The sequence below is a fragment of the Blennius ocellaris genome (assembly GCF_963422515.1).
Source record: "Blennius ocellaris genome assembly, chromosome: 12".
NCBI classification, from domain to species: Eukaryota; Metazoa; Chordata; class Actinopteri; order Blenniiformes; family Blenniidae; genus Blennius; species Blennius ocellaris.
This window is the reverse complement of record NC_137661.1, coordinates 12,423,998-12,449,130: the sequence shown is the minus strand read 5'-3', so window position 1 is coordinate 12,449,130 and position 25,133 is coordinate 12,423,998. Positions and strand designations below refer to the sequence as shown.

The 25,133-nt window shown below is 38.8% G+C and overlaps 1 protein-coding gene across 1 annotated transcript in view; it reads left to right on the top strand.

The window, feature by feature from the left end:
- negr1 (neuronal growth regulator 1) overlaps positions 1 to 25,133 on the top strand; it is a gene marked incomplete at both ends in the record, with an annotated part of 138,872 nt that overhangs the window by 47,172 nt on the left and 66,567 nt on the right. Inside the window, one exon of the mRNA XM_080506526.1 lies at positions 21,212 to 21,337. Within this exon, the coding sequence (XP_080362652.1) occupies positions 21,212 to 21,337 (126 nt within the window). The remainder of the gene's footprint in view (positions 1 to 21,211; positions 21,338 to 25,133) is intronic.

Below are 25,133 nucleotides of genomic sequence, written 5' to 3'. Positions count from 1 at the left end.
CTCTCTCTCTCTCTCTCTCTCTCTCTCTCTCTCGCTCTCTCTCTCTCTCTCTCTCTCTCTCTCGCTCTCTCTCTCGGATATTACCTCAGCAAATTAGATTCCTGCATTTGTGCTTCTGCCCCTACTTTCGCATTCAACAGTGGCCCTGAGGAGGGGGTGTTGGAGGCTGGATAAAACAAAAAAAAACAACCACTATCTTCCTGACTTTATGGTTTAGAGTCCTCTGATGTAAAAGGAACAGGCAAAAGTACTGTATTTCTTTTTCTCTCAGTTCTGGACACTCCACATGCTCATGGTAGAAAACCAAAACATACAGTCTCTCTATCAATATGAGCAATGCGTTTATAATTCACTGCCATATCTGAAGAAACTTTCAGCGTCCTATAGATACTTGATTTATCGTGATTAAACTGAATGCCCTCTGCCTTGTGGCTGTGCCAGGGATTATTCAGTAAATCTCAAATGTCGTGACTATTGCCCACTATAACTGCATGTGTCATCAGCTGGTATTATTTTCTGTACTATATCACTCTTCTTCATCTATATGTATTTTATTCTCGCCTTTCCTACTCTGACCTATATACAGTCTATCTTGTCCATTATCTAATGTAGAATCCTGAGGACTGAGAGATTGGTATCGGGTCCCACCCGCCCTACTGCTCATCACATGACTATCCCCTCTACTCAGCTGCCATTCTTTTCCTCCTGCTCCGTTAATTAAGATTGTAGATGTGATAATGCATTAAATATGCAGAGCACCTCTCATCTAAGAATATCTCGTCACAGTGAGGAAGGGGGAAAGAGACACATTTTCCGTTTTGAGCTTTCATCTCTGCAAAAACATCTCTGTTTTTGCCCATCATTCATGTTTTTCTTACCATTTGATAGTTGCGTGCTCTTTCTTACATTAAAGAGCAGCTTTGGCTTTCCATCCGGCTGTGTTTTCTATGTTCTGAATACTGGAGCACTGTGAGATTTTGTTTCACTATATCAGTTTTACCTATCAAATTTTCAATCACATAAAATCCCAATAATATTAATTATTATTTGTTGGTGTAATGTGCCGGAATGTGACAAGTGGAAAGGTCATGGTGTAGGAATGCTTTTGCAATCCATTGTATTTATGAATGTGTAAGGAACTTGTATGTGAATAAATCATGAAATGTTTGGCTTCACGTGGCATGCGGTCTAATTTTGTTCTCTACTTCCCAAAAATGTAATGGGAAATCCTGTATGTGACGAAAATGCTTTAGCCATTGTATTAGATCAGAGAGGATCCACAGTAAAACTTTGCCCACGCCTATGTAGAAAGAGTGTTTTTTGGAGGAAAGTGAAATGGATGGATAAACCTCCAGGTCGCAGCTCCTCTCTTTAATGTCAGCACAGAGATAGAATCTAATTACAGTGTGGCATGAAATGGCCCAGCAAACCGCCCCCTCCCCCAAGACAGATTTAATTCTCTCATGATCTTAGTTTGAAATAAGAAAAAAACCCACAAAAAAAACTAATGCTCCCTGAATTAATCCACAAAATCAACACCTTTATGGTGACATTTATCCCTCGTTTATTGTTGAAAATGTCTCATCAACATGGTACGATTTAAGTGTAATTGCAACCCAACCTCGTGCTGACTTGCCCTTTGCTCAATTTAAAATGGATAGCGGTGTCCAAACATATTGGTTAAACAATCGAGCATTTAACCCTGATGTCAAATAGTGCAAAGGGTTTTGCATTTGTTGTTCATCTTTCAAGTAAAATCAAGACGACCTGCTATTTTGTCATGAGCAATGTTGCCACAGTTACCTTGAAAACATAATCTGATTACTGATTACTAGTTGCTCCTTTAAAAAGTAACTCTGTTACTCTACTGATTACTTGTTTTGAAAAGTAACTGTGTTAGATTACAAGTTACTCATTCAGTTACTTTCAGCAGCTGCCGACAACAGCCCCCAACCTCTCAAAATAAAAATGACAACTCGCGCTGCTAAAAATTGTGCTGATCACTGCCGGGCCTCCTGCACCATGTTTATACACATTTTAACCTTTGACCTTCATTCTTTGTTGTATTTATATCTGACTCATGATTTTATTATCCAATTTTTTCTACTGTTACTGATATCTATTTAGCCAGCGATGTAGTTTTACTCTGTTGTTGCACTATTCATCTATTTATTTATTTGCACCGCCTGCTCTATGCAACCTTTTAATTCTTCCCCTCTCAGACAAATAAAGTCTGTCATTGATTGATTGATTGAAAAAAGATATAATAACGCACAGTGACTTCGAGAACTAACTTTAATCCTATTACTGGTTTGGAAACAGTAAAGCGTTAGATTTCCCGTTACTGAAAAAAGTGGTCATATGATAGTGAGGCGTTACAAATGAACTCGTTACTGGCATCATTGGTCATTAGCCATGTTAACTCACCATAGGATGGCCCTGGTAAGTTGCTATTCACTACACTTGTGTTAAGCTAGTACAAGAACTGAACAAGTAGTGGAGAAATTGATTCATAATTTTTTACGACCAGGATATGCTTTGCACTAGCTGATATAGTTTGTCATTGTTGAATGATCAAATTAAGGGAGTATCACAGTTTCAACTTCACAAACTTCGACTAAAAGATCCGTCCGTGCTCTAAATAGGTCATGGGGCAGTGAAGCTGATTGAGGTATTAAACTAATGAATATAGATTGCGATCTTTTGACCTTTGCGGATTTTGAATAAATCATTGTATATTCTGTGCAGTGATTCTCAGGTCTTGTAAATATACCACAATGCTATTTTGTGTAATGGCATAATTTTTGGCCAGTCATCCACATGGGGCCGCGTTTTAGCAGCTTGAATTTTCTTTTCTTTTTTTTCTTTTTTTGAGAATAGATTTCAGAGATATTTGAAAATGCCACCTTGGCTTTGATGTATGGATGTGCAAGACGCACAGTCGCTGAGAACAATGATGTCATAGTCCCACCTCTCGAACCTATAACCTTTCTGGAATGTCACTTAACAACGAGAATGGCAGACTATACGCCCCATATCGAGCTGCAGAAACGACAGATGCTATTTGGTTTAATAAAGCGAGATGTTAGATTTATCCAAAACTAGGACCTTTTTTTTTTCATGCTCTGTGTATTCTTCTCTGTTTTTGGTCTTTATGTGGCAGAGTTCCAGCACCACCCATAGGCGTGCCATATGCACCACATCGTTTTGAGTCACTTTAATGGTGCCGTGTAGCTGGGTAAAGTTTTTTAACAATGACAGACAAAAAAAGATTGTTTGAGCTCCTGTGTACAGGGCCTCTGTATCAAAGCAAAACAAAAACAAAAACACACTGTGAGGGCATTACTGTTCCTTGAAACTGTTTAGAGAATATCGCTGTATGAAGACTCCCGATTGCACAATAATGCATAAAACACTGTTCGTTCAGTTTTGCAGGTTGCAGGAGAAAGTGTTTGGAGAATATGAGTGTGTCTAAAGGAACAGATTTGCCATTATGGCCCCTGACATTTAGTTAGTCACTAATTATTGTCTGTGTGTGTGTGTGTGTGTGTGTGTGTGTGTGTGTGTGTGTGTGTGTGTGTGTGTGTGTGTGTGTGTGTGTGTGTGTGTGTGTGTGTGTGTGTGTGTGTCCACATGCAGCATGTGTCTTTCTGCACATGTGTGTTGGCAAGTGTGTGTTTGAGCTGTGCTAATGTGAGTCCTCATCATGGAAATAGCTGATATTAGCTGTGCTTAATTAAAATGAGTAAGGACAAAGGTCAGCCTCTCAGCTCTCACGTCTCTCTCCTCCAGAGAGGGAATAGATGCAGCTTGTGGGGAGACTATCCTGAACATTTATGTTTGGGCTCCTGGAACAGTTTTTCCCACTGAAATTGCTTCGTTTAAAGGTCACTATCCCGTTTTTATCACGCCACATTTGGTCTAGCCAATGTTGCTTGAAATGTCACTTTAGCCCATCTCTGATTCAGATCGTCTAAAATAAATAAAAGCTTAATTTATTCATGTACATTTGTTTTGGGCGTAATTTAGGGACTTAGGCCCTGTTTAGATGTCAACATTTCACGTGACGCCACCAAATCTGTTAACAACAAGGGAGTGTGTTTACACTGCAGCTGCTGACACGGAGACAACGATGTAGTGAGTATGCCAGGCAACATGAGGGCGCTGTTGCTTGATTTTGTAATGAAACTACACAGACGTGTGCAGAGAACAATACACTATAAATGTGAAGAAAATGGAGAGCACCCGACATCCGCATTGGCTGATGACGCATCAGATACTATCAGGGGTGAGTCTCAACTATAAAAGTACTGATATGGAGGATAAAACTAGAATACGAACTGCAAGTCATACCACTACGGGGCCGCCATGTTTGTTTACAACTGGATGAGCGGAGGGAGTGCGAGAGATGTGCATGCGCAGTAAGAGCGCTCATTGCCTGGGTCCGTGCCTAGCGACCGTGAAAGAATTTTTCCACCTTGGGAGCCGGATTAAAAACTTTGTGGAAACAGTGGATCAGCACACGAGTGAAGAAAGTTTTGCGGATAGACTCATATTCGTTGTTGTGTAAACGGAGCCTAATACTGAGTGATGCTTTTGTACTTTTTGTCCTTTGACATGCTTATTTCAGCTCGTACAGCACAACAAGCATCAGTTATGTTGATTTATATTGCAAAATGTAGATTTACATCCACAAAGTTTTCTTGGATCCAATCCCACTTTGATCGTTCCACCTTTTCCAGGTTTTTCTTTTCATGCCTGCACTTGAGGATTACTTGGGCAATTTCATCAGTGTTTTCTTTCACTGATGCTGATCGTCGCAAATATTGAATCAAGAAGTTGTCATCGACCAGGCTTTCTTAAGATGGACACAGCTGGCTTATGCACTGATCTCCCATAACATTATGAGCACCTTCCTAATATTGTGTTTATCTTCTTGTTTGTTTTATCATAAGCAACACACTGTGACACATAGTTTCTGTTGGATCCATATTTATCACTGGCAGGACTGTCAGATGAGTTGGCATGTTCGTGTTCATACTCGAATTACCTATTTGAAATGTCTATAGGTCCTCCAGATAATGTGGTGTCATTTGCCTTGTGATAAAACAGTCATATTGAGTTATTGTCTGCTCTGCTGGTGACCATGAAAACGGAGGACAATGGTGGGCTTCGCCATCCTGAGTGACACCAAATCACGTAAAGAGTAGCATGTGGAGATATTTGAGGTTTTGCATCGTGGATTGTAAAGTCATAGACAAAGATGTTTGTGGACTTTGTAAAAAAAAAAAAAAAAAAAACTAAACAACAACTACAAAAACACAGCATCATTCTTCAACAGCAACAAACCTTTTATATTTTAACTTGCTCCACTTTTCTGTCAAAGCTGCTGAAACTCTTTTCTCATTTGATGTTTTTTTCTATTCAGAGAGGCTTTTCACTTTCTAATACTGTAGCACTTTGAGATTAAGTTTCACTATGTAAGTCTCACCTTTTTTTATTTCATTCGGTTTTTTTTTGTTTGTTTTTTGGTTTTTTTAAGCAAGGCAGAACTGGCAAACAGAAATAAGGCAATGCACCAATTAAAAGTGCAGCTGTCTCACTGCTTTTCCTTTGTTGGACCAGTTTTGATAGATTAACCACTGCAGACTAGTAGCACCCGACATGAGCCGCAGATTTGAAGCTTATATCACATATTAGTGGTCATACTGTTCTGGCGCGATATGTATTATGTTTGGACATTTAAACTTAGAAATGATATCGCTGCTTAAACAGTCAGTGATCAGAGACTGAATCAAGTATATTTCTGAAACGTTATGTACGTGTTGAGAAGTAGTGATGAGGCAATAACTAAACTCTTAAATGGTAGATGCAGTTACATGGACCATAGACAATGTAATTGAACATATGTGTCAACATTTCTACCTGATTAGGCTCTATATCTGTTGATTACTGAGGGTTTAAAGGAGATGCGCAGCTCTTTTTATGATCTGACTTTTTTATGATCTGACCATAATCCATGTAAATGGCACATTAGATTGATTCTAACTGTGGAAGCTTTGAGCTCGTGTCTGTTACATCACATCAGTAAATCTTGTTTCATGCAGTGTTTGAAAAATAAGAAGAAGACAAAAACTAAATACAATGCTGGAGCACAACTCGTCAATGGAGGAAACACTGTTGCTTATAAATATTCAGTTTTTCTGAAGATAATCTGATTAAGAATTATATTTCTTTTGTGCAGTTTGAAAAGAAATACAAATAAAGGGCGAACAATCAGAGATTTTTGACCTCTGCCAAGGGTCAACCTGGACACAGGGAAATGACACATATTCCACATCCAACTGTCTTTATTCATTTATCAAGTGATTTTATTTCATAATTTGAAAGGATACACAAGATAAGAAGATATTCGTTCCTCCTTCCAGGTTATCATCTGAACCGTAGTTGAGAAGCCTGGCTGCGCCGGAGCACAGCAGGACAACTCAAACAACACTTCCAAAAACCAAAGCATGCTTTGACTCCATTTCCCACAATGCACTTGTCGTTTCAAGTGACAGGCTGAGCATGTATATAGTTCACATCACATATATAGTGAAATGAACATTTGTAACAATTATTTTTGATCTGGATCACCACCGGCATTTAATGGGTTCTTCCTTTGATCAAAATGCACCTGTGAACCAATTTTCATGAAGATCAGCTCATTAGTTTTCGAGATGACTTGTTAACAGATGCGGCTGATTTTATAACATTCTTGGTGGCAGTAGCAAACCACCAAAAACACATCAAGCTTGATTAGATCAGCAGTCTACCTTAGTTTTTGGTAGGTTTCCAAATGACGGTGATTGCACGATCGTGTCTGCATGTCACAAGTGGAAAACATCACAGTGAAAACCATAATGGGATTGCTCTGCTGCCAGAAATGGATGATACTTTTGCGGCATTCAAGCTGTCGATTATTTCGTTCAATGCTCATGTAAATAGCACAATCTGATCTCAATTGGACAATTTACCAAAAACGTTTGATTGTTGCTGCTTGAAGATGTATTGACTTCAAGAGAACTCCCCTTTAAGCCACACTTTTTAGGCTGCAAATGTTTTTTTTGTCTCTATGAATTACTTTCACCTTATTCTAGTACGAAGTACAGTATTTAATTAATTGATAAACTTCTCTTGCTCTTACTGCAGGTTTATCTGTGGCAATGCTAAACCCAGGATCACCATCATTTTCATAGCATTTTCTCCACTGTAGTGTACCCGTGCTTTCTTTTTTTGGAGAAGCAGGCCATTTTGAGCCTTACAACACGTCTATAGGTGGGAAAGTAATCAACAAATCTTCACCACTTGTTTTTGTTTGCACTTCATTTTTCTCCTTGTCAGGCACTGTTATTCCTGAACATGAAGCTGGTTGATATTTTTGCAGGAAATGCAGCCTTCATAAATCACTAATGCTATAATGTGGCTGAAACAGAGTTTGCTTTTTCAAACTCTTATTTTACAAGCAGCTTTGGTTTTGTTTTTTTTTTTCTTATTATCAACTTGCCTTATCCTCATGTGAAGTCCCTGCTGCTACTTTGTATGATGCACTAACTAACGTTGGCCCTACCAATAATCTCAAGAAAGACTAGAAGCAAGAGACATGCCACAACAAAACACAATTCAACTTTCTTTTTCTACTTTGCCTTTGTTTCTGCTACCTCTGTCTTTTGTGTAAATATTCAAACTGTGATGGATTTCGTACAAAATACACAAATCAAAGCTTTTGAAATTAAATATGCCGACATTTAGTAATTCAATCTGACAATTTATTTATATTTTTCCTTTAAATGGTCTGAACAAATTTATACTTTGACAGTGAAACAGCAAATTATTAAGTGAGATTTGAGTAGGGCTGGGAAAGTTAACAAGTTAATATTGTCTTAACCCATATTCTGGGCGATGCCAGCAATTGATGTTAGGGCTGAGTTTTGTTTGTGTTTTTCAACCACTGACTCTGAAGTCATATACAGACTGCAGGTTTAGCATGTTAAGCAGTTCTGATTAGTGATGGGTGTCATGAGGCATCTCAACTAACATGAGCCTTTCTGTAGCAATAAGACTGTTGTAAAGCCAATCGAGCCACAACCTAAAGGAAGTGGTGCTGACAGAAAAGTGAAACATTCCTTAATGAAAACATTTTATTTTCCGGAGCTTGATAAAACGTAAGTTATTCAGAAACACTGCCAAGTTGAAGGTTTTTTATAATCTACTTGTTTGGAGTCTTTGCAGTCACTTTAGTATAATAACAGCACACCGAAGCAAAAAGAAAGGGTCTCTCCTGACCAGCAGAACACTTGCTGTGCTTTGCCTTGTATGGGAGGCCTCAATTTCATCAACAATGAGATGCAATCATGTGCCACTAGAGAGCCTCCTGCACATCATGCAACCCCAAATGCTTGTTTGCAAACATTTTCAATATGAATCCAGAGGAGATGGCAACAAAAGGTGTCCAGAGTGAAGGAGAAAATGTCCTGAACAGAAGCGGGAGCTTTATTCAAAAGTGTGATTTTAAGAATAACAATCCCAAAGTCTATCTATAATATTAGCTTTACCTGTTGTTGTTGTTGTTATAATAAATGTCTGCTTACTGCAGCATGTTTCTGCTCCAGATGTTCAGTTATTTCTAACAGGAGATTTTGTCAGTCTTTAAATATCCTATTTAATGCCATGACTGCCAAATGTAACACCGACCTCACACGAGTGTGTTCAGTTGACAATTTGCAATGTTGATACTGTTTAATTAACTAAAGCGGACTAAATAAAATGTGTGCACCATTATTTTACCTCTTACTAACAGATGTAATCTTAGTTTAAATTAACAAGTAAATGAGTGTTTAGACTGACCCACACAATGCTGACAGTTCAGCTACTGTGTCATGGCTACATTGCAATACAAACCCATGTGCACTCTATTAAGATAGGGCACACTGAGTTGTTATTTTGTTAATCCCATATGGTATTGCACTGTATTGGTTTGCAGTGCATCCCTTGCATTATATTGGACAAATACACAACAAACATTCGCTAGAGTGTCAGGACAGTTGTGACAAATACATATATTGATGTAATTTCACATGATGGTACATGAACTAATCCAAATGAATGATTGCAAAATATTTGCTATCAGCTACGAGGACGTCACGTTTGAAATGACTTAGCCAACGACAATGCCAATTACTGATATGAGGACTGTATAGTTATCAAGGCACAGAAAAAAAATTATAAATCACTCAGCCTGACATGAGGATTCCTCTAGTCTTAGCTTAGGATAAAGAAAAACAGAAATGTGTAAAAATATGCTGTCATGCTAGAAGAGTTGCAAAGTCCACTTGTGAAAATTCAGCTAATTTAGAAGCTTTGCGGGGTGTCGCTGGAGATGGAGACATTCACTGGACCCAAAAATGATCCCGGTGGCTGGACTGAGTGCCCTACGTGGAAGCCACCTCCCTTCGTGTGTGACTGTGTGAACTTTATTATAAACATGCACGGAACTCGTACACGTGCATACATCTAATTAAACACACACATTGATGTGATGCAGGTATATGTCTGTTTCTGTACAAATCCAAATAGGCATGTAAGAACCACAGTACAGCAACACAAAGGATCTTGCAAATAATCACATTCGTTTTTCAATTGGCAATGCAGGAACGTTCTGTTACAGTGCCATGTGCTGGTTCTGGATGGTATATATAGGTGTATTAGAATATATGAATGGCTTCGTAATATCAGGAAAACAAAGCAAAAATTTAAATTAATGTAAAAATGAACGTGTGAACAATCCAATTTCAGGTTCTTCTTATTGTATCTGCTGGCAGTGTTAACCCGTGACTTTTGTGGTATTTCACAGCTGATTCTCTGTGCTGTAAATCACAACAGTGATATGGCTTATTTAATTTCCGTGGGTATCTGAGCCTGGGTGCTTCTCTAAACAATACTACCTTTCAATAACTGCGTGGTGGCTGTGAAACAGATTTGCTTGAAGTGAAGCACTGGTAGACATCCGAGATTCACTGACCTTAATTGGGCAGATAAATATCACAAGCTGTGCTTCCTCGCCCTACAGCACTATTGCATACATCACCCTGAATGCAGACTGACCACCATCAGCAGGGTGCCGCCTGCCTGTCTCATGCCTGAAATTTATCTGGTGCCTGAAGTGCAATTAAAGAGCAGGAAGAGATTTCCTCACTCAGTCTGCTTCCTTCTCCTGTGGCTGTGTTCGGATCCGGTTGCAGAAGCCTTTCTGCTTTTTTAGAGAGTCCAGTGGCCATCTGTATTTATAGAGCGGTAGTGGGCATGGCATAGGATGTATCATCAAAGACACAAAATGCCGGCAAATCAAGGAGAGGATGCTCATTTAAAGTGATCTGACTCACCGGTGTTGTATGTGAATTTCATTATGACTCCAGAGTAACAATGTAAACAAACACACGGACATCTGCATCCTGCAAAGTAGCTGAGGGCTCTTGTTTCAAATAATAAGCAATTTATTGAATATTCATGACTCTGGCCTTTCCAAAGTCCTCAGCGGGTAAGAATTGCCCTGTATTACCTACGTGTTGTTCAGTCTAAATCTTTGACTCCCAGCCCATAGGGCACACTGTGAAGAAAGCATTTGACACAGGCCACCATCAGAGAATAAATGCAGCATCTGACACATGCAAACAGTACACATGCTGTGTGCTCGCTGCGTCTGTCTGTGTGGGTGTGCTCTGTCGCTTTTACCACACACACACACACACACACACGTCCCATAGCTCTTCACAAACCCTCTGAATTCTTTGGCGGTCACTGCTATTTATCGTGACTCATCAATGAGAAAACAAATGAGGACTGAGAGACAAGAAAGTGACAGTCTGACAAAAAAAAAAAAAAAAATGTCTGTGATGTGTTTAAACCCCGAGTCCATAAAACGTCTTTGTTCACAGAGCCCTCCATAATTGTTCTCAATATTTTAATGCATTTCTTTTTTACATCACGCCACCAAAATGCATATCTAGATTTTAAGGTAATAACTTAATGTTATCACAAACTGATGAAGTACTCTCATGGCGTTGGGTTCTTCAGAAGCCCAAACAAGAATATGCCGAAGGACACTCATCAGGACGTCAACGACACTTTGAGAAATTATTAAAAGGGATGGTTTTTGTGCTTAACAAAATAGTTTCCACATCTTTTGATTTTAAATTGTCCAGCAGCAGCTGGGGACTTTCAAAGCAACATCTCTAACGATTCAAGTTTTTGTTTTCTGATGGTCGTCGTTTCATAATTCCAATGCCTGAGATCAGTGAGGCTATAAATGAGGACATTCTGTTCACTTTTATTCAGTGTTAAGTATTGGATGGACTGGCTGGCAGGAAATGTGTTGACAGAGGTTTTAGATCTTGCCTTTTGATCTTAAAATGAAACATAGCGACCATATTGACCTCGACGCTCTAACAATGCAACCACAATGCACTGTGAAGTATTGCATGATGTTTTGACCGGAATGGAGCACGCACAACACAGATGAAAGAAAAGTTCCCAAAACTGCTAAAAACACCAGATTTGTGAAAAATGTGGAGAACACACCCAGTCCCACATATTATGCCCCACAATGCAGAGCAGTTAAACAGGCTTCTTCTTACTTTCCTTTTTTGGAGAATGTTGATAATTGGAAAATGTGAACCGCTGAATAGCAATTAAAAATATTGTCAATAGAGTAGTGCAACATAACCCAGTAAGCCTGTTAAGCCTGGTGCCAACAACTGTAAAATAAAAACAAACAAACAAACAAACAAATAGAACTGAATGTATTGATGGATTCATTGAGAGTTTAAGGGAAAATGATTGGCGAGACCACTTTATCCCTCCCCTTGACAATGGAAACCTGCTCTCTGACCATAAACACTGTGAAGTAGATCAACTCGAGAGGTATACATTATATTACTGTGAGGATTTCTTTTAATATATACTACAAAATACATGATATGTATGCCAATGATTTGTAGCAATCATTTTACAAAATCTGTGGCACATATTGAGGCTTTTCCGTGATAAGATCAATTCCAGCAAAGTGATGAGCAAATGGCCAGTAAAGAGCAGATCTAAACTCCTGCTGAGCCACGCTCCTTCCCTCTGACTGGGTGTAGTGTGTGTCTGCTCGCTTTCTCCCCATTAATCACGACCTGCATTCTAAAGAATGAACTTTGACCTTTTGCGCTACATCAAGGCCTGATGACAGATGGAGACAGAGCTTTGTATTCTCACATCAAATCATCCAGTTCTCTCTCTCTCTCTCTCTCTCTCTCTCTCTCTCTCTCTCTCTCTCTCTCTCTCTCTCGCTCTTTCTCTCTCTCTGTCTCTCTCTCTCTCTCTCTCTCTCACTCTCTCACTCTCTCACTCGCACACACGCACACACACACACACACACACACACACACGCGCGCACATAGCAGGTCATAGCAGTGATCATTTGCTCATGGACTGACACTGTGTAGTTAGAAAGCAGAGAGCCCTCTGACATTGTGCAGCGGTTCCCAGTGACAAACTATTTGGAATAAGCCTCTTGCATGGGTACGCCTATCAAAGACACTTTGTGGCCACGCAGCTAATTGAAAAACCAGTGATCATCCTTGAAAGTGAAAGGAGAGTGGTCCATGCAGAGGAATTTTGTTTATAAGGAAGATACTGTGGCTGAAAGATGCTGATTAGCATGAATAAATTAGATAGCTTATCTTTGAATTACATGCCCAGTGCAGCTCTCCCATTGAAGATTAATTGCCTCTCACAAGGTATTTTCGAAAAGTTCATTCTCATCAATTGATTTCCCCTAATTCATGAATTCCCCAGAAGTGCATGAAATTGGTAACAAGCTCTCCATAATCATGCTTTGTGCATCGTTAACCTCAATGGCAATTACTCATCATATGTATCAGTTGTGACATTTTTGGCAGCATGTTATTTTTGCACCATTAGGTCATGACAGGGAAATCATCATAAACTAATGTTTAATTACAAGTTGGACAGAAATGATATCATAGTTACCTTCCACTTCTGCAAGAGGCACACCTTGAATACAGCTTGATCCTGTTTTTTCCAACATTCAAACTTTTTACACACTGTTAATTTCACAAATACATACAAAAAAAAACCCAAAAACCTGATGTAACCAAGTAATGCTGCAGTTCCAATAGTTAAGATCCAGCTGTAAGTAGTAATGTGTGAGATCATTATTTTCCTGTCCGGTCCAGTCAACATGACTTTGATACTCAAACTGTTGAATGTGTGAAGGCAACCTTTACTTCATGTGCTAAGAAAAATTAGCTATACATTATTGTTATCGGGCGGGTGTGTGTGTGGGTGTGTGTGTGTGTGTGTATGTGTGTGTATGTTAAATAGTAGCAATGAAAAATGTCGCAAAGTAAACACTATTCTTTCTTATTCTCTATTTCGGTGCCAAACATGACTTTATTTGTAGTCAGCCATAATCATTTCCATTACCAGCGTATAGAGAGCAGAGTGCAGCTCTATTGACATCATCATGCATAATCACAAATGAAAGAAGTAGGAAATATGATCTGAATAGACAAATACATTTTAACATTGTTGTTCAATTTCATGTTGACATGTTAAAATGGCAATCAGTACGTTAGTATCAATATTTTGCAATCAATCTGCACATCAACAAGACTGAAGCTGTTCCCTCCCATCAAATAAACCCAGCAATAACATCAACATGGTGATATTTTTTTCCACCTCTCTAACATTGCCAACCATACAATTCAGTTACGTTTTGGAGGCTGGAGATATAATTCTTAAATGTATTCTCTTTCTAGGAGGCTTTCATCACCTCACAAGTACAATATTGCTGCCATGGCAGAGGGGTCATTTCCATTTCAGCTCGATGCATGAATGCTGCCTTGAAGTAAAATAAGGAGGGAGGGAGAGAGAGACAGAGAGAGAGAGAGAGAGAGAGAGAGAGAGAGAGAGATGTAACTGCTTATTTAGATAGAGTGACGTGAAAACTGGGGGAGACCAATGGTAAAAAATGACCACTGCAGAGGTATCTCAACTTGAACATTTTCACCGGTAGTACATGAAACTTGATGTATGTTTACCTCAAAGGTACCAATCTGTCTGCTGCAGTGGAGGACGCCATACCTTCTGGTATATCATCATACTGTACTGGTTTTCCCACACCATCAAATGTTATCACCGGACCCTCAGGCAAAATCCTGCAGTACATTAATAGGCTAAATCACTATATTCATCATACATAATGGTACCATTATGGAATAACATTTATCAGCTAATGTGCACTTGCCAGGAATCTATTTGTGTCTTTGCTCATTTGCTGTCTGCTTCTGTCTCACATCACAATCCTTTATGAATCTACCCAGCATTTTAGCCACAAGGAGATCTTACAATATGAAGAGATGCCAAAAAACAGACAGCCAATAAGAGCTGATGAGGTTTTATGTCTTGCCCCTACCATTTCAGCACTTAGTCCACCTCCTCTATTGCTGCTGGGCTCAAATAAATGGAGAGAGAAAGAAATAATCTTTTTTTTTTTTTTTTTCATTGCTTTTTATTATTAGTGTATTGTTGTGTGGACTTTTCTGTTAAAAATGATTTAGATCGATATGTCAAAACAAACACTATTGGTATGGCGGGTGATATCAGAGGTAAAACTTCTCTGTCTTTCAAAGTTTGCAGGCTAAACGTCAAGAACAGCAAACACTGCGAGCACCTCAGCACTAATTTGAAGGACTGATGTTTCCACACCCACAAAGGTCATATGTTGTTGTTTTTTTTTCCAGGCAGTAACATGTCATGTCTAATAAGGATAGATTCTGCTATTTACTGAGGTGAAGTTTCCCCAAATATAAATGCTACAAATGATCTGTGCCTGGTTTATGACACTGCAAATGGAGGTAGTCCCTTTGACTAATATAATCTGTCATTGTTTATGTTTATTCTCTGTGTCTAACACCAAATTAACAGACTAGAAGCTGCGTCTTTTTTGCTACATGCAGTTCCAAAAGACAAATGAAAACCTTGTGGACTTGCTGTGGAGGAACTGTCTCATTATAGAGGTGTATATTACACCCAAGAAGCAAGAGAATATTCACAAGGAATTTTACAATTTGTATTAGTGTCATCTGGACAAGCTCCACGTTGGGGGAAAAAATTGGAATAGAGGATTTATTTTGAAATAAAAAAAAAAAAAACATCTCCCCTGGAAATCTACACAAGCACAATCAATGCTGAAAAAAAAATTAAACTCTAATCTAATTACAAAACACAGTTTAAAACTGATTAAAGAAGATCTGTACTCAGTTCAGTAAACATATTCACTTTAATAGGACCATAATTATGCGCGGACAGAGAAGTGCCTCAGGCAGGTGCATTTCCTTTGTCCATTCCAAAGTTGTATGTAAGATGATGGGGGGAAATAAAGGAAAGATGGCTCTCTTTCTCATGTTGCTTCTTCTCCCCTGTCGAGCTCAGCTTTGCCTCACTCATCACCCACACTGCCGTCCTTTACAGCTCCTCTGCTTTGTGCTCTAATTGGAGCGCTTGATGGCGGTGGGTTTAGTCAGTAATGGGGTCCTGCTATTTGGTAGCAGGAGTCATCCAGGAGAGGGCTGTCAGAATTCATAGAAAAGCCCAGTTGTGTGAATCCCCACTGCAACTCCAGAAGAAAACCTCTGCATTTTAATAGTGCAGCTGTAAGCATTTTTTGTAATTCAAGGTGGCGTCATTAGAGGCTTATTTATTCACCCGAGGCGTCTACCAGGAGGGAGATGATGCCACCCAGATCAGTCGAGGCAGCTCACTCTCAGTGCCTCCTGCAGGGTGGGAAAAAAAGGGAAATCAGAGCAGAATGGGCAAACATGGCAATCATAACACTGTTAATGAATTAGCACGTAAAGAAAACAACAAGGAGTGTTTGTCGGTACAGGGGGAAGGGCTACAATGTTTTGTTACACAGAGAATTTCACAACCATGACCACTTCTGATGTTCAAACAGGCGGTGAAGGTGTAAATGTAATAATGTGAAGTATGCCGACAAAATCACAGAGAGACAAAAGAAATAGCAATCGGCTGCTCAACGTTTAAATGTTTTTTGGGGGGGTTTTTTCCCCCAAGAACTCTGCAGTCGACACAGCAGTGTCTGAAAGTCTGGTGATGAATGTCAGTATGAATAATTTTCACTTTGGATTCAACCACCCTTTCTCCAACCTACTTAAACTCGCTGGTTGCATTTGATGAGAGCAACGTGAATTTGAAAATAAACATGTTTGGGCTGATGAGAAAAAAATAAACATTTCAAGAAAAATCTAACATAACTACTGCCTTATCTTGTTTTGTTTTTTTTAATGTAATTTTATGAATTCTTGGGTTTTCAAAGTGTGTAAGGATATAGCCCACCTACACATTAAAACGCATTGCCCCAACCCCAATTATTGTCAATATTTCTAACTAATCTTCAACAGGTTATTGCTTCTTACTCCTGTTCAGGCATGTTAATCTGAGGTGTGTGTGTGTGTGTGTGTGTGTGGGTACTTAAACGTTTAGCGCTAAGCTAAATATGGCATATTTAGAGCACTGTGTGTGCTATTAAAATAAATTAATCAAGAAATAAAATAGATTGTATATTTTGTCTAACTATATTTTCACAAGCTATTCTTAATTATTATTTATTATAATCAAATGAGGTGTGTGTGCCTGAAATGAATTTATTAAAGACAATTAAAATCATTTCTGGTGGTGCCAGTAATACATTAACACCAATGAAGTAATGGACAAAGCAAAGTAATAAACAAATGATATAAAGCCCACTTGTTGAATGTAGTAACATTTTAGGTTGTGGTTTGATGCTTCAAGAACCCATTACTGTATGTTATGGTCAGCAGAAACAAAGAGAAGCAATTCTATAAGAATACATAGAAGAAATGTACTATAAAAGTATTCAGTCAGTAAGATATGTATATGTGCAGTTAGCACAGACACTATTTATATGTGTTGTCTTAACTGTGATGAAACAGTTTGTGTGCAATTTGTGTTATGTCAACTGACCTGCATCAGGTACAGGTGACATTCAAATAAATAAAAATCAGTTGTCGTGAAATCTTTGGTTTCCACGGTTGTAGAATATGTCAAGAATATGTTTAAATTAAGAAAATAAATTGTTGAACAAAGCAGTATCGTAATGGCAAAAAGCAACAACGACACAACAAAGTCTAAAAAAACTGTAACCGGTTAAAAGCATCTCACGTGTTTCCGATCGGCATCATACTGCCAATGACATTCAGATACTTGTAGGTTAAGTTCCTTTCATCCAGTTCATGTGTATCTTTGTAAAATTGTCAGGATTGCCATCCTTCTGTATGTGGACTTTTCTTATTGTGATAATATACCGCATGAAAATACTCTGAAATTGTTAGCAGTAGATCGTAATTCACTACTTTTATCCTCACTATGAGCTCAAGGTAGTCCTTGCTTCTGATATTATCTGGTGACACTGGCGTGTATAGTGTTTCTTAGTCAGTGGTGTGAACTTCTGTAACCTGATTCATCAACTCGATTAGTCTGAACATTCTCTTTCGGTACCATTCAAAATAAACACTGAGAAGTAGGCTCCACATAAACTAAATCTTTTCACTTTTGTAGTCATTCAATTTCCTTATCAATGGCACTGATGTAATTCACTACAAGGCTATATGTTTAGAAAAAACAGCCCCCATAGTCCTTGGTGTCACTTGATTCTCATATAGAAAAGGAAAAAAAAAAAAAAAACTAAAAATGCTTTTCTGTTGAAGAACATCATATGGCTGAATCATATTGTGTGTAAATGATAACAATGTCCAAAATCAAATTGTTTCTGTTTTTTTACTATTATTAACAAAACAAACACGCCATAGTTGTAGAAAAGACATTCAGAGTGTGACGGTATAGCGTCTGCCTTAAGTTGTTTATTTATGGTCACACAATTATGAATCAGGCCTGCATGTTTGTGATCATTTTTGAAATTTTTTAAAAATATTATAGTGTTCCTTTGTTCGGTTCCAACAGCAGGACCGAAATAGAACATCACCACTACAGATGAATATAGCAATGGGGACTGCAATTCAGGAGCTTACTGATCTCAACACAGAGCAACGAGCTGTAACAGAAGCCAGAATGCAAAGAAGAAAATGTACATGAGAGCAAAGATTTACAGTGCAGAGAAAGAATAGCCTCAGGAAATTAGAAATTGTCTTGCTGTGATTGATTTTTAAGACACAAAACGAGCAGTTTATTTTCTGGGGCATAAATGACTATTGAGTTGGTCACTGTCATCCCAGTTCCAAAGATGATGAACGTTCTTGTACATTATAATGTCTGAGGTTGAGTTGGTTTTCCTCTCCATGGTGGTATTCCCAGCTGGAACAAACAGCACCATACAGTAAAGCAACAGAGTTACAGTTGCTCTGAGCTGAAAAACTGAGGGCTCTTCATCTAAAACCTTTGAAAACCTCTCAGTCCCTGCCAGGGAGAGATAGGATCAGTAGACAAACCCTACATTTTCAATTTTGTGCTATCAGACACTGAGGAGATGTGTCAACACCAGGGTCCTACAGCAAGTAAACACAGGAGTCTGACAAGCAATAACCTAGATTCAACATCGCCTCTGGTCTTCGCCCACTGACGGTTCCCCACTTTTATCTCATTTAGGTCCAGATCTGTTGATCAAAAATGACGCCAATCCCCCCCCAACAAAACAAAGAAACTTCTTTGCTGGCAATCATTTCAGTGGCTCCCCCTCTTGTCACTGTGGCTGATGCTTGTCTCAGGCTGGGTCAATACACACAGGGGTGCTATCATTTGTGAATCGGGCAACGTTTCATCCCTTGAGCCTCCGAGGTTCCAGCGATATGTCTGCAGTTGCTTTTTAATGATGCTCTAACTTATATTTGACTGCAAAGTATTTGCTCTTATCATGGAATGAGAGCATAAACATGTATCTAGTAAGCTGTGTTAAGGCCTGCAGTTTATATGAACGGATCATCAAATAGACTAATTTCACTGGATTCATACCTTAAGATACTTTGCTAAGTAGTATTGCCATACTATTTAAATGTAACTATGTGATTATCCAGTGTTTTGTGCGCAGAGACACAACACAAGTCTGACACTGATCAGTTTCCAATAAGAAAAATAGTCAAATGAGGGTGGGTGCAATGAGAGTGGACAGAGTTCAATGACAAAGGAGAACAATGTGACTCTAAAAAGTGTCAGTCAAAAGAAAAACTCTCAAAATTGTTGAATCAACTTTTTCTTTGTTTGGTTTTTTTTCGCAGGCGTCAGGCAGGATCAGAGGGTGGAATAGTTGGACCCAGATGACTGAGAATCCATTACTGTATGGCACAGTCCAGTGCAGAAAAGCTCCTTCTGAGATTCAAATCTGGCAGATTAAAATAGTGTCTCATAAGCCTGTGTGTGCGTGTGCGTGTGCACGCTGTACCTGCATGTGTGCTTATTTAAATGTGTTCAAATGCCTTTGTGGGTGGCTGCATGTGTCTCTCTGTGTTCTGAGAAGCCTAAATACCGAAGCTTTTAACATCAAAGCTCCAAGAGGATTTAAGTGCCCAGAAACTTGCCAATTATGATTGTAAGTGTGGTCCAGCAGGGACTGCCGAGGAGACACCCTCGACAGAAACGGAATTCACTTTTGCTTTTCAAAAAAAGATCCTTTTCAGGAGTTACTTGGCTTTATAATGTATTGCCTCTAAAACACCTTAATAGAAGGCTGGTTACATATGTGACTCTTCATGATTTTCTTGAATTTTTAGTTTTGTTTCATTTTATTTTTAAGTCCAATGTTTGATTTGGGTCTTTTTGAGGAGCTGTTTGAGAAACAAACAGATGAGTTACTGCTCATAATGTGTTTAACTGTATCCTACTGTAACACTAATGTTACAAATGTTGTTTTAGTGTTTTTTTTTTAAATGGCCACATTTGTACCTTTCTGAAGGAGGAAGCAGTGATTGGACAAAAGTGAGAGATCTTTATGTATGAAAGATTGTGTCACATTAAATGTTGCTGCTATTTCATATTCCATTTAGTTTTTTGGTAAGTATCAGCATTAAAACAAACATTACACACTTTGAAGTGTCTTGTGACACAAGAATGGCGGCATTGTATATTATTTTCTTGTTGCACATATCTTTTCATGCCCTGATGCTTTCTATCAGAAAACTGGCTTATCTGCAAACCTGCTTAACCTACAAAGGTAAACAGGCAAACGTTACCTCGGTCCTGACTGTAAATGTCATCAGAGCAGCAGGATCCGAGTTATTGGGAAAGTGGAAAATGAAATTCCCTCTCCCCTGCAGAGAATATTTAACAAGAAGGGCAATGTCAAAGGGAGGCAGTGAGGCAGGCAAAAAAAGACTTTTAAGCATGTCTATTTTCACTCATAATTAAAGTTACTCTACCAGAAAAAAAAAATAAAATACACTTCTGCAGAGAATAAATTAATACACAAAACAAGACCATGATCACTCATTTCCACTCATTTCCAACACACAGTTTCCCAAATCGGTCAGACCAAAGTTGCTATGTTTACAAACAAACTGGAATTTGTAGCCTTCGAGCTTTGGGGATGTTTTTCTAACAGACCTTTGGAGCCGATCTTTGATAGAACAGATCTTTGGTAAACCTGCTGCATGGGTTTCTGGGATATCAAAAATGGCGTCGCTGCAGCTCAAGCGAAAATATCAACATTTGACAGACTCAGTCCAAAAAAAAAAAAAAAAAAAGGCAGTGCACATCGAGAACTTACGAGATCAAGTGTACAAACGGGAGCTTGTCTATTTTGTCTCGGGAAAGTTGGGGAGTTTCCGTGACGATAAGATCTCAACAACCCCAGGGATTTTCCGAGAAATTTAAATGCCAGTGTAATGAAAAAGGTATTTACGATGTATTAGAAATGTACATCAACAACTAAAACTGGGTCTTAAAATTTTAATTGTTCCCATGTGGATTATGTTAGAGTAACTTTAGAAACCCACCTCGACGTAAACAGTTTTTTCCTGTTATAAAACCTTCAATTTGAATTATACTGGGTGAACCAGAGGTTGTACTTCATTGCTAATCTTGTATATGTGATCTTCTGCTTTTGTGGTTTTCTTTGCAGTTCCTCCTAAGATATACGACATTTCCGCTGACATCACGGTGAACGAGGGCAGCAACGTGTCGCTCATCTGCACAGCCAGAGGGAAACCTGAGCCAACCATTTCTTGGAGGCACATAACTCCATTAGGTAAGTTCACTTCACCTATCACGTCCCGATGCTAAAAAAAGAAAGGTATGACTACATGGATGAATGATAGGTGGATGAAAAGAGATGTGTGAAGTGGAAAAAAGTTAAACTTTACAAGATCAAAAGGTGATTCAGAGAAGACGGTATGGTTAGCAATGTTCTGGATATAAAGCTTCAAGGGGGAAAGGATGCAGTGAGAGATAAATACCAGTGAATGAATTCACAAGTCTCACCTAAGATGTAAACAGATGTAATGATTACTTAGGGGAATAGCTTGTTCATGTGTCTGAAAATAGAGCGTATATCTCCGCTCAGCCTCACAGTCTCTTTGGGGAATGCTGTTGTGTTGAAATGATAATTGATAAATAAAATAAGTCAGTGAATCGGAAACAGAACAAGCGTCTACTGAACTGATGTCTCCAACATTTCCATGGCAGTGTGAACCCGGTAGTCCTGTTCATCCATAGACTCATCCCTCCCTCATGATTAGCATTGTCCTGCTGTTGACACTATTGTGAATATTAATTTACCATTAAATTTGTTTTGCACATAGGCCAAATATATATCTTTTTTTTTTTTTCACATTGTGTAGTGAGCTAAAATCAATAATCACACGAGTTACCTCTATTTTAATGCACAAAGACACTCTAGGCAATAGGTGAATAAAGGTGAGGACTTTTTCTCGAAATTTCCCGAAAATTTGCAAAATGTTTTTTTTTTTTCTTTTAAAGATCTATTGAGCTGTCTTCCATGTTGCATCTGTAGTGCACCTGATCTACTGTTGTGACCTGCTATTTTGAAAATATCGATAAGTAGAAAAACATCTATTTATGTAACTACAAGCCTGGGCACACATGTCTTCAAATACTTTTAATCCTCGATTGTTCCTTTTAAAACTCATTCCAAAGCATTTATCTGTTGCTGCGTAGCCCTCCACCCAGCCACTTCTAGTCACCCCTCATTTTCATATTAATGGATTAGAGCATGCTGTGCTTATCTGATAGCTGGGAGGATGACTACATTTATCTTATGGCTGTCAAATCCTCCTCTCTGGTGTGCATGCCCTGATTGCGTTAGGGGAGTTTTCAGAAGATGATCAAAAGAGGCATCCTCAGAGTCCAAGTGGCAGTCACTCATTCTACTTTGAAGTGTCCACACTTTGAAGTATGCCAGGGAAGAAATGATATGCTGGTCAAATGAAGGGGCCCACGAATAAATGCAATCACAGACTGTCTCCCGCACATCAAAAAAGAAGCCATTTGCTATGGGATCGTTGAGTCTGTTGTAGTTTGGACCATTTGTCCAAAGGACATGGTACAACTGGAAGGTTGTAATAGGCTAATTACCTATCAATGGAAATCCATTAAATCTCTTGGATATGCAGAGTAGCCTGCTCTAACCCTCGCATATGGAAATATTTATCTCAGTTATGTATGATCCTTCAAAGTGAAGTAGACCTTCAATGAACTAACATGAACTGAAGTGCTGTGGCTTTAATTCCAATGGATTCACAAGGTCTACAGATATCAGGTAATTGCTTGCAATGAGTAAATATTAACTGTTGCTTTGGATTTGTTAAGTCATTCCTAAAATCCTACAAATGATTTGTCAGATATAAAATCAAGACTTTATACCTACTGACGCAGTCAGAACAACCACTGCATCTATTATGGGAATCAAAGTGTGTATCCATTCAAAGCAAATGTGTACATATCCCAGGCTGAAATAACAGCGTCAGTGACCATCAGAGAATTTGTGTTTCGCTTGAATAAAAAGCCCTGCATAAAAAAACAAAAACACAAAACTTCTGCAAACACTAAAATGTTGCATATGTGTCACCACAAATAGGATGAAAATGCATACCTACCAATTCCCACATACGTTTTAACTATCTGATATTGAGTGTTGTTCGTAACCTATATACTGGTTATGAACATTTCCAAATAGTTAATGTCAGTTATGTCTTATATGTTGTAAATGCCCTTCTGATGCATTTTGCAACATATGAATAAGTGTTGTGTGTCGTCTTTCAGTGTCAACAGATAAGTGCAATTGTCACAAAATTAGTAATGTCGGTTACACGTTATCAGTGTGGAGATACAGTATTATGGTGTCTCTGTCAAACATTTCACTTCAAATACAGTCAGTGTGTTGAACATGAACATGAATTGTAATGGGCTCTGCAGCTTCTATCGAACTTTCTTAAGTCTTGATGCACTAAGGTCTCTGAGGATATATATATATATATATATATATATATATAAGTGTTTATGTGGCCTTGAAGATGCTTTCTCTGCCTTGAGGCTAAGCGGATGTCTTTCCCATTAAGTGACAAACATTTCTACATGGCGGGCTTGATTTCAGTGGTCTTACTCTCCTCTCACTCAGCCATTTTGGGGTTGGGGTGGAGGTTTTTTTTTTTTTTTTTGCACTGTAGATAGTTCTGCTGCAATACTCAGTGAAGTTTGACAGAATGATAAATTGCCCTGACTGACTGTCAAGTTCCTATTCCCACTCTGACTGCTTTGTGTTTGCATTTTTGCCCCCCTTCTCTCCCCTTTCTGCCAACCAGCAAACTGCCAGCTAATAATAAACTTTGTGCATCCAGTGAAGTGTGCCACAAACTGTTCATTCAGACGATAATTTGGCTCACCAGCCATGCATATTAACTCAATGCTGGTTCTTAAGTTTTGTAGAGGAAAATTCAAGTAAGTACTTCAAAATCACAGATTCTATTTGGTGACATGCTACCAGGGTAGCTGCAGCGGCATTGACAAATGTTTAGACTTTAATGTGTAGAATTTTCACAAGGCCATTTTAATGTGGGAGGCCTGCTGGAGTCCCCTCATCTGCTGATATCTCGTATAGCAAAGGGCATATTTAATGTACAACCAGCACATATCCACGACACTTAATGTTGTCTTTAACAAGGGTTTCTGCACCCAACTCTCCCTGTGCTTCTGCTACCAACAAAGAAAAAATATAATGAATAAAAATACAGGAAACAGCCAGTAACTCAACGCTACAATGTTAACAGAGCAACCTGCATCTTCAGAGAAAACAAAGCCCACATTTAAACAAGAAACACCATCAGATAAAGAACACTGCATTACCCCCAGAAGCCACTCTGTCATTATTAATTCAGCCCTTGACATCCCCTCTTACTTTATTGCTCAAGCTTACAATAGAATTGGTGACATGTCAGCTCTTCAGGGTATTGCCTACGTAAGTAGTAGTGTCCTGCGTTTCCTCACCACTCCTTCATAGGTCAAAAGGAGGAGGGGTGAAATAGCCCTTAACATAGTCTGTTTCAATCGGGTTTGGTTGTGTGGATAGCTGGATTGCTGGGAAAATTGCTTTGATAAGCTTTTCCATTGAGATTTGAATCCACGGGATAAAAGTGTGACCTTTGAAAAGGCTGATGAGAATACTGGAATACATATTGGATTGTTTCTTGTGACAAGACTCGCCAGGGACACATATTTTTTGTCTCACATTCCAAGCAGCTACTGTACATGTATCAATACTATGTGCATTTTGTCTTGGCTTTCTCATTGAAGTGCACAAGGCATATCTTCTCTAAAACACACCCTCAGGAAAGAGTCAGGGCATCCTCTGTGCTGACAGCGCTCGACAGTATGACTACCGGAGCTTCCTCAAATCTGGTTCTAACAGAACTCAGTCCTGAACGAAGTGGCAGTGCAGTACAGTGGCTCAGTCAATGTCGATGTGAACAGTACAATGAATTATTCAAACTTGACTTTTTATCAGTACTACATACCTTAAGTTGAACCTG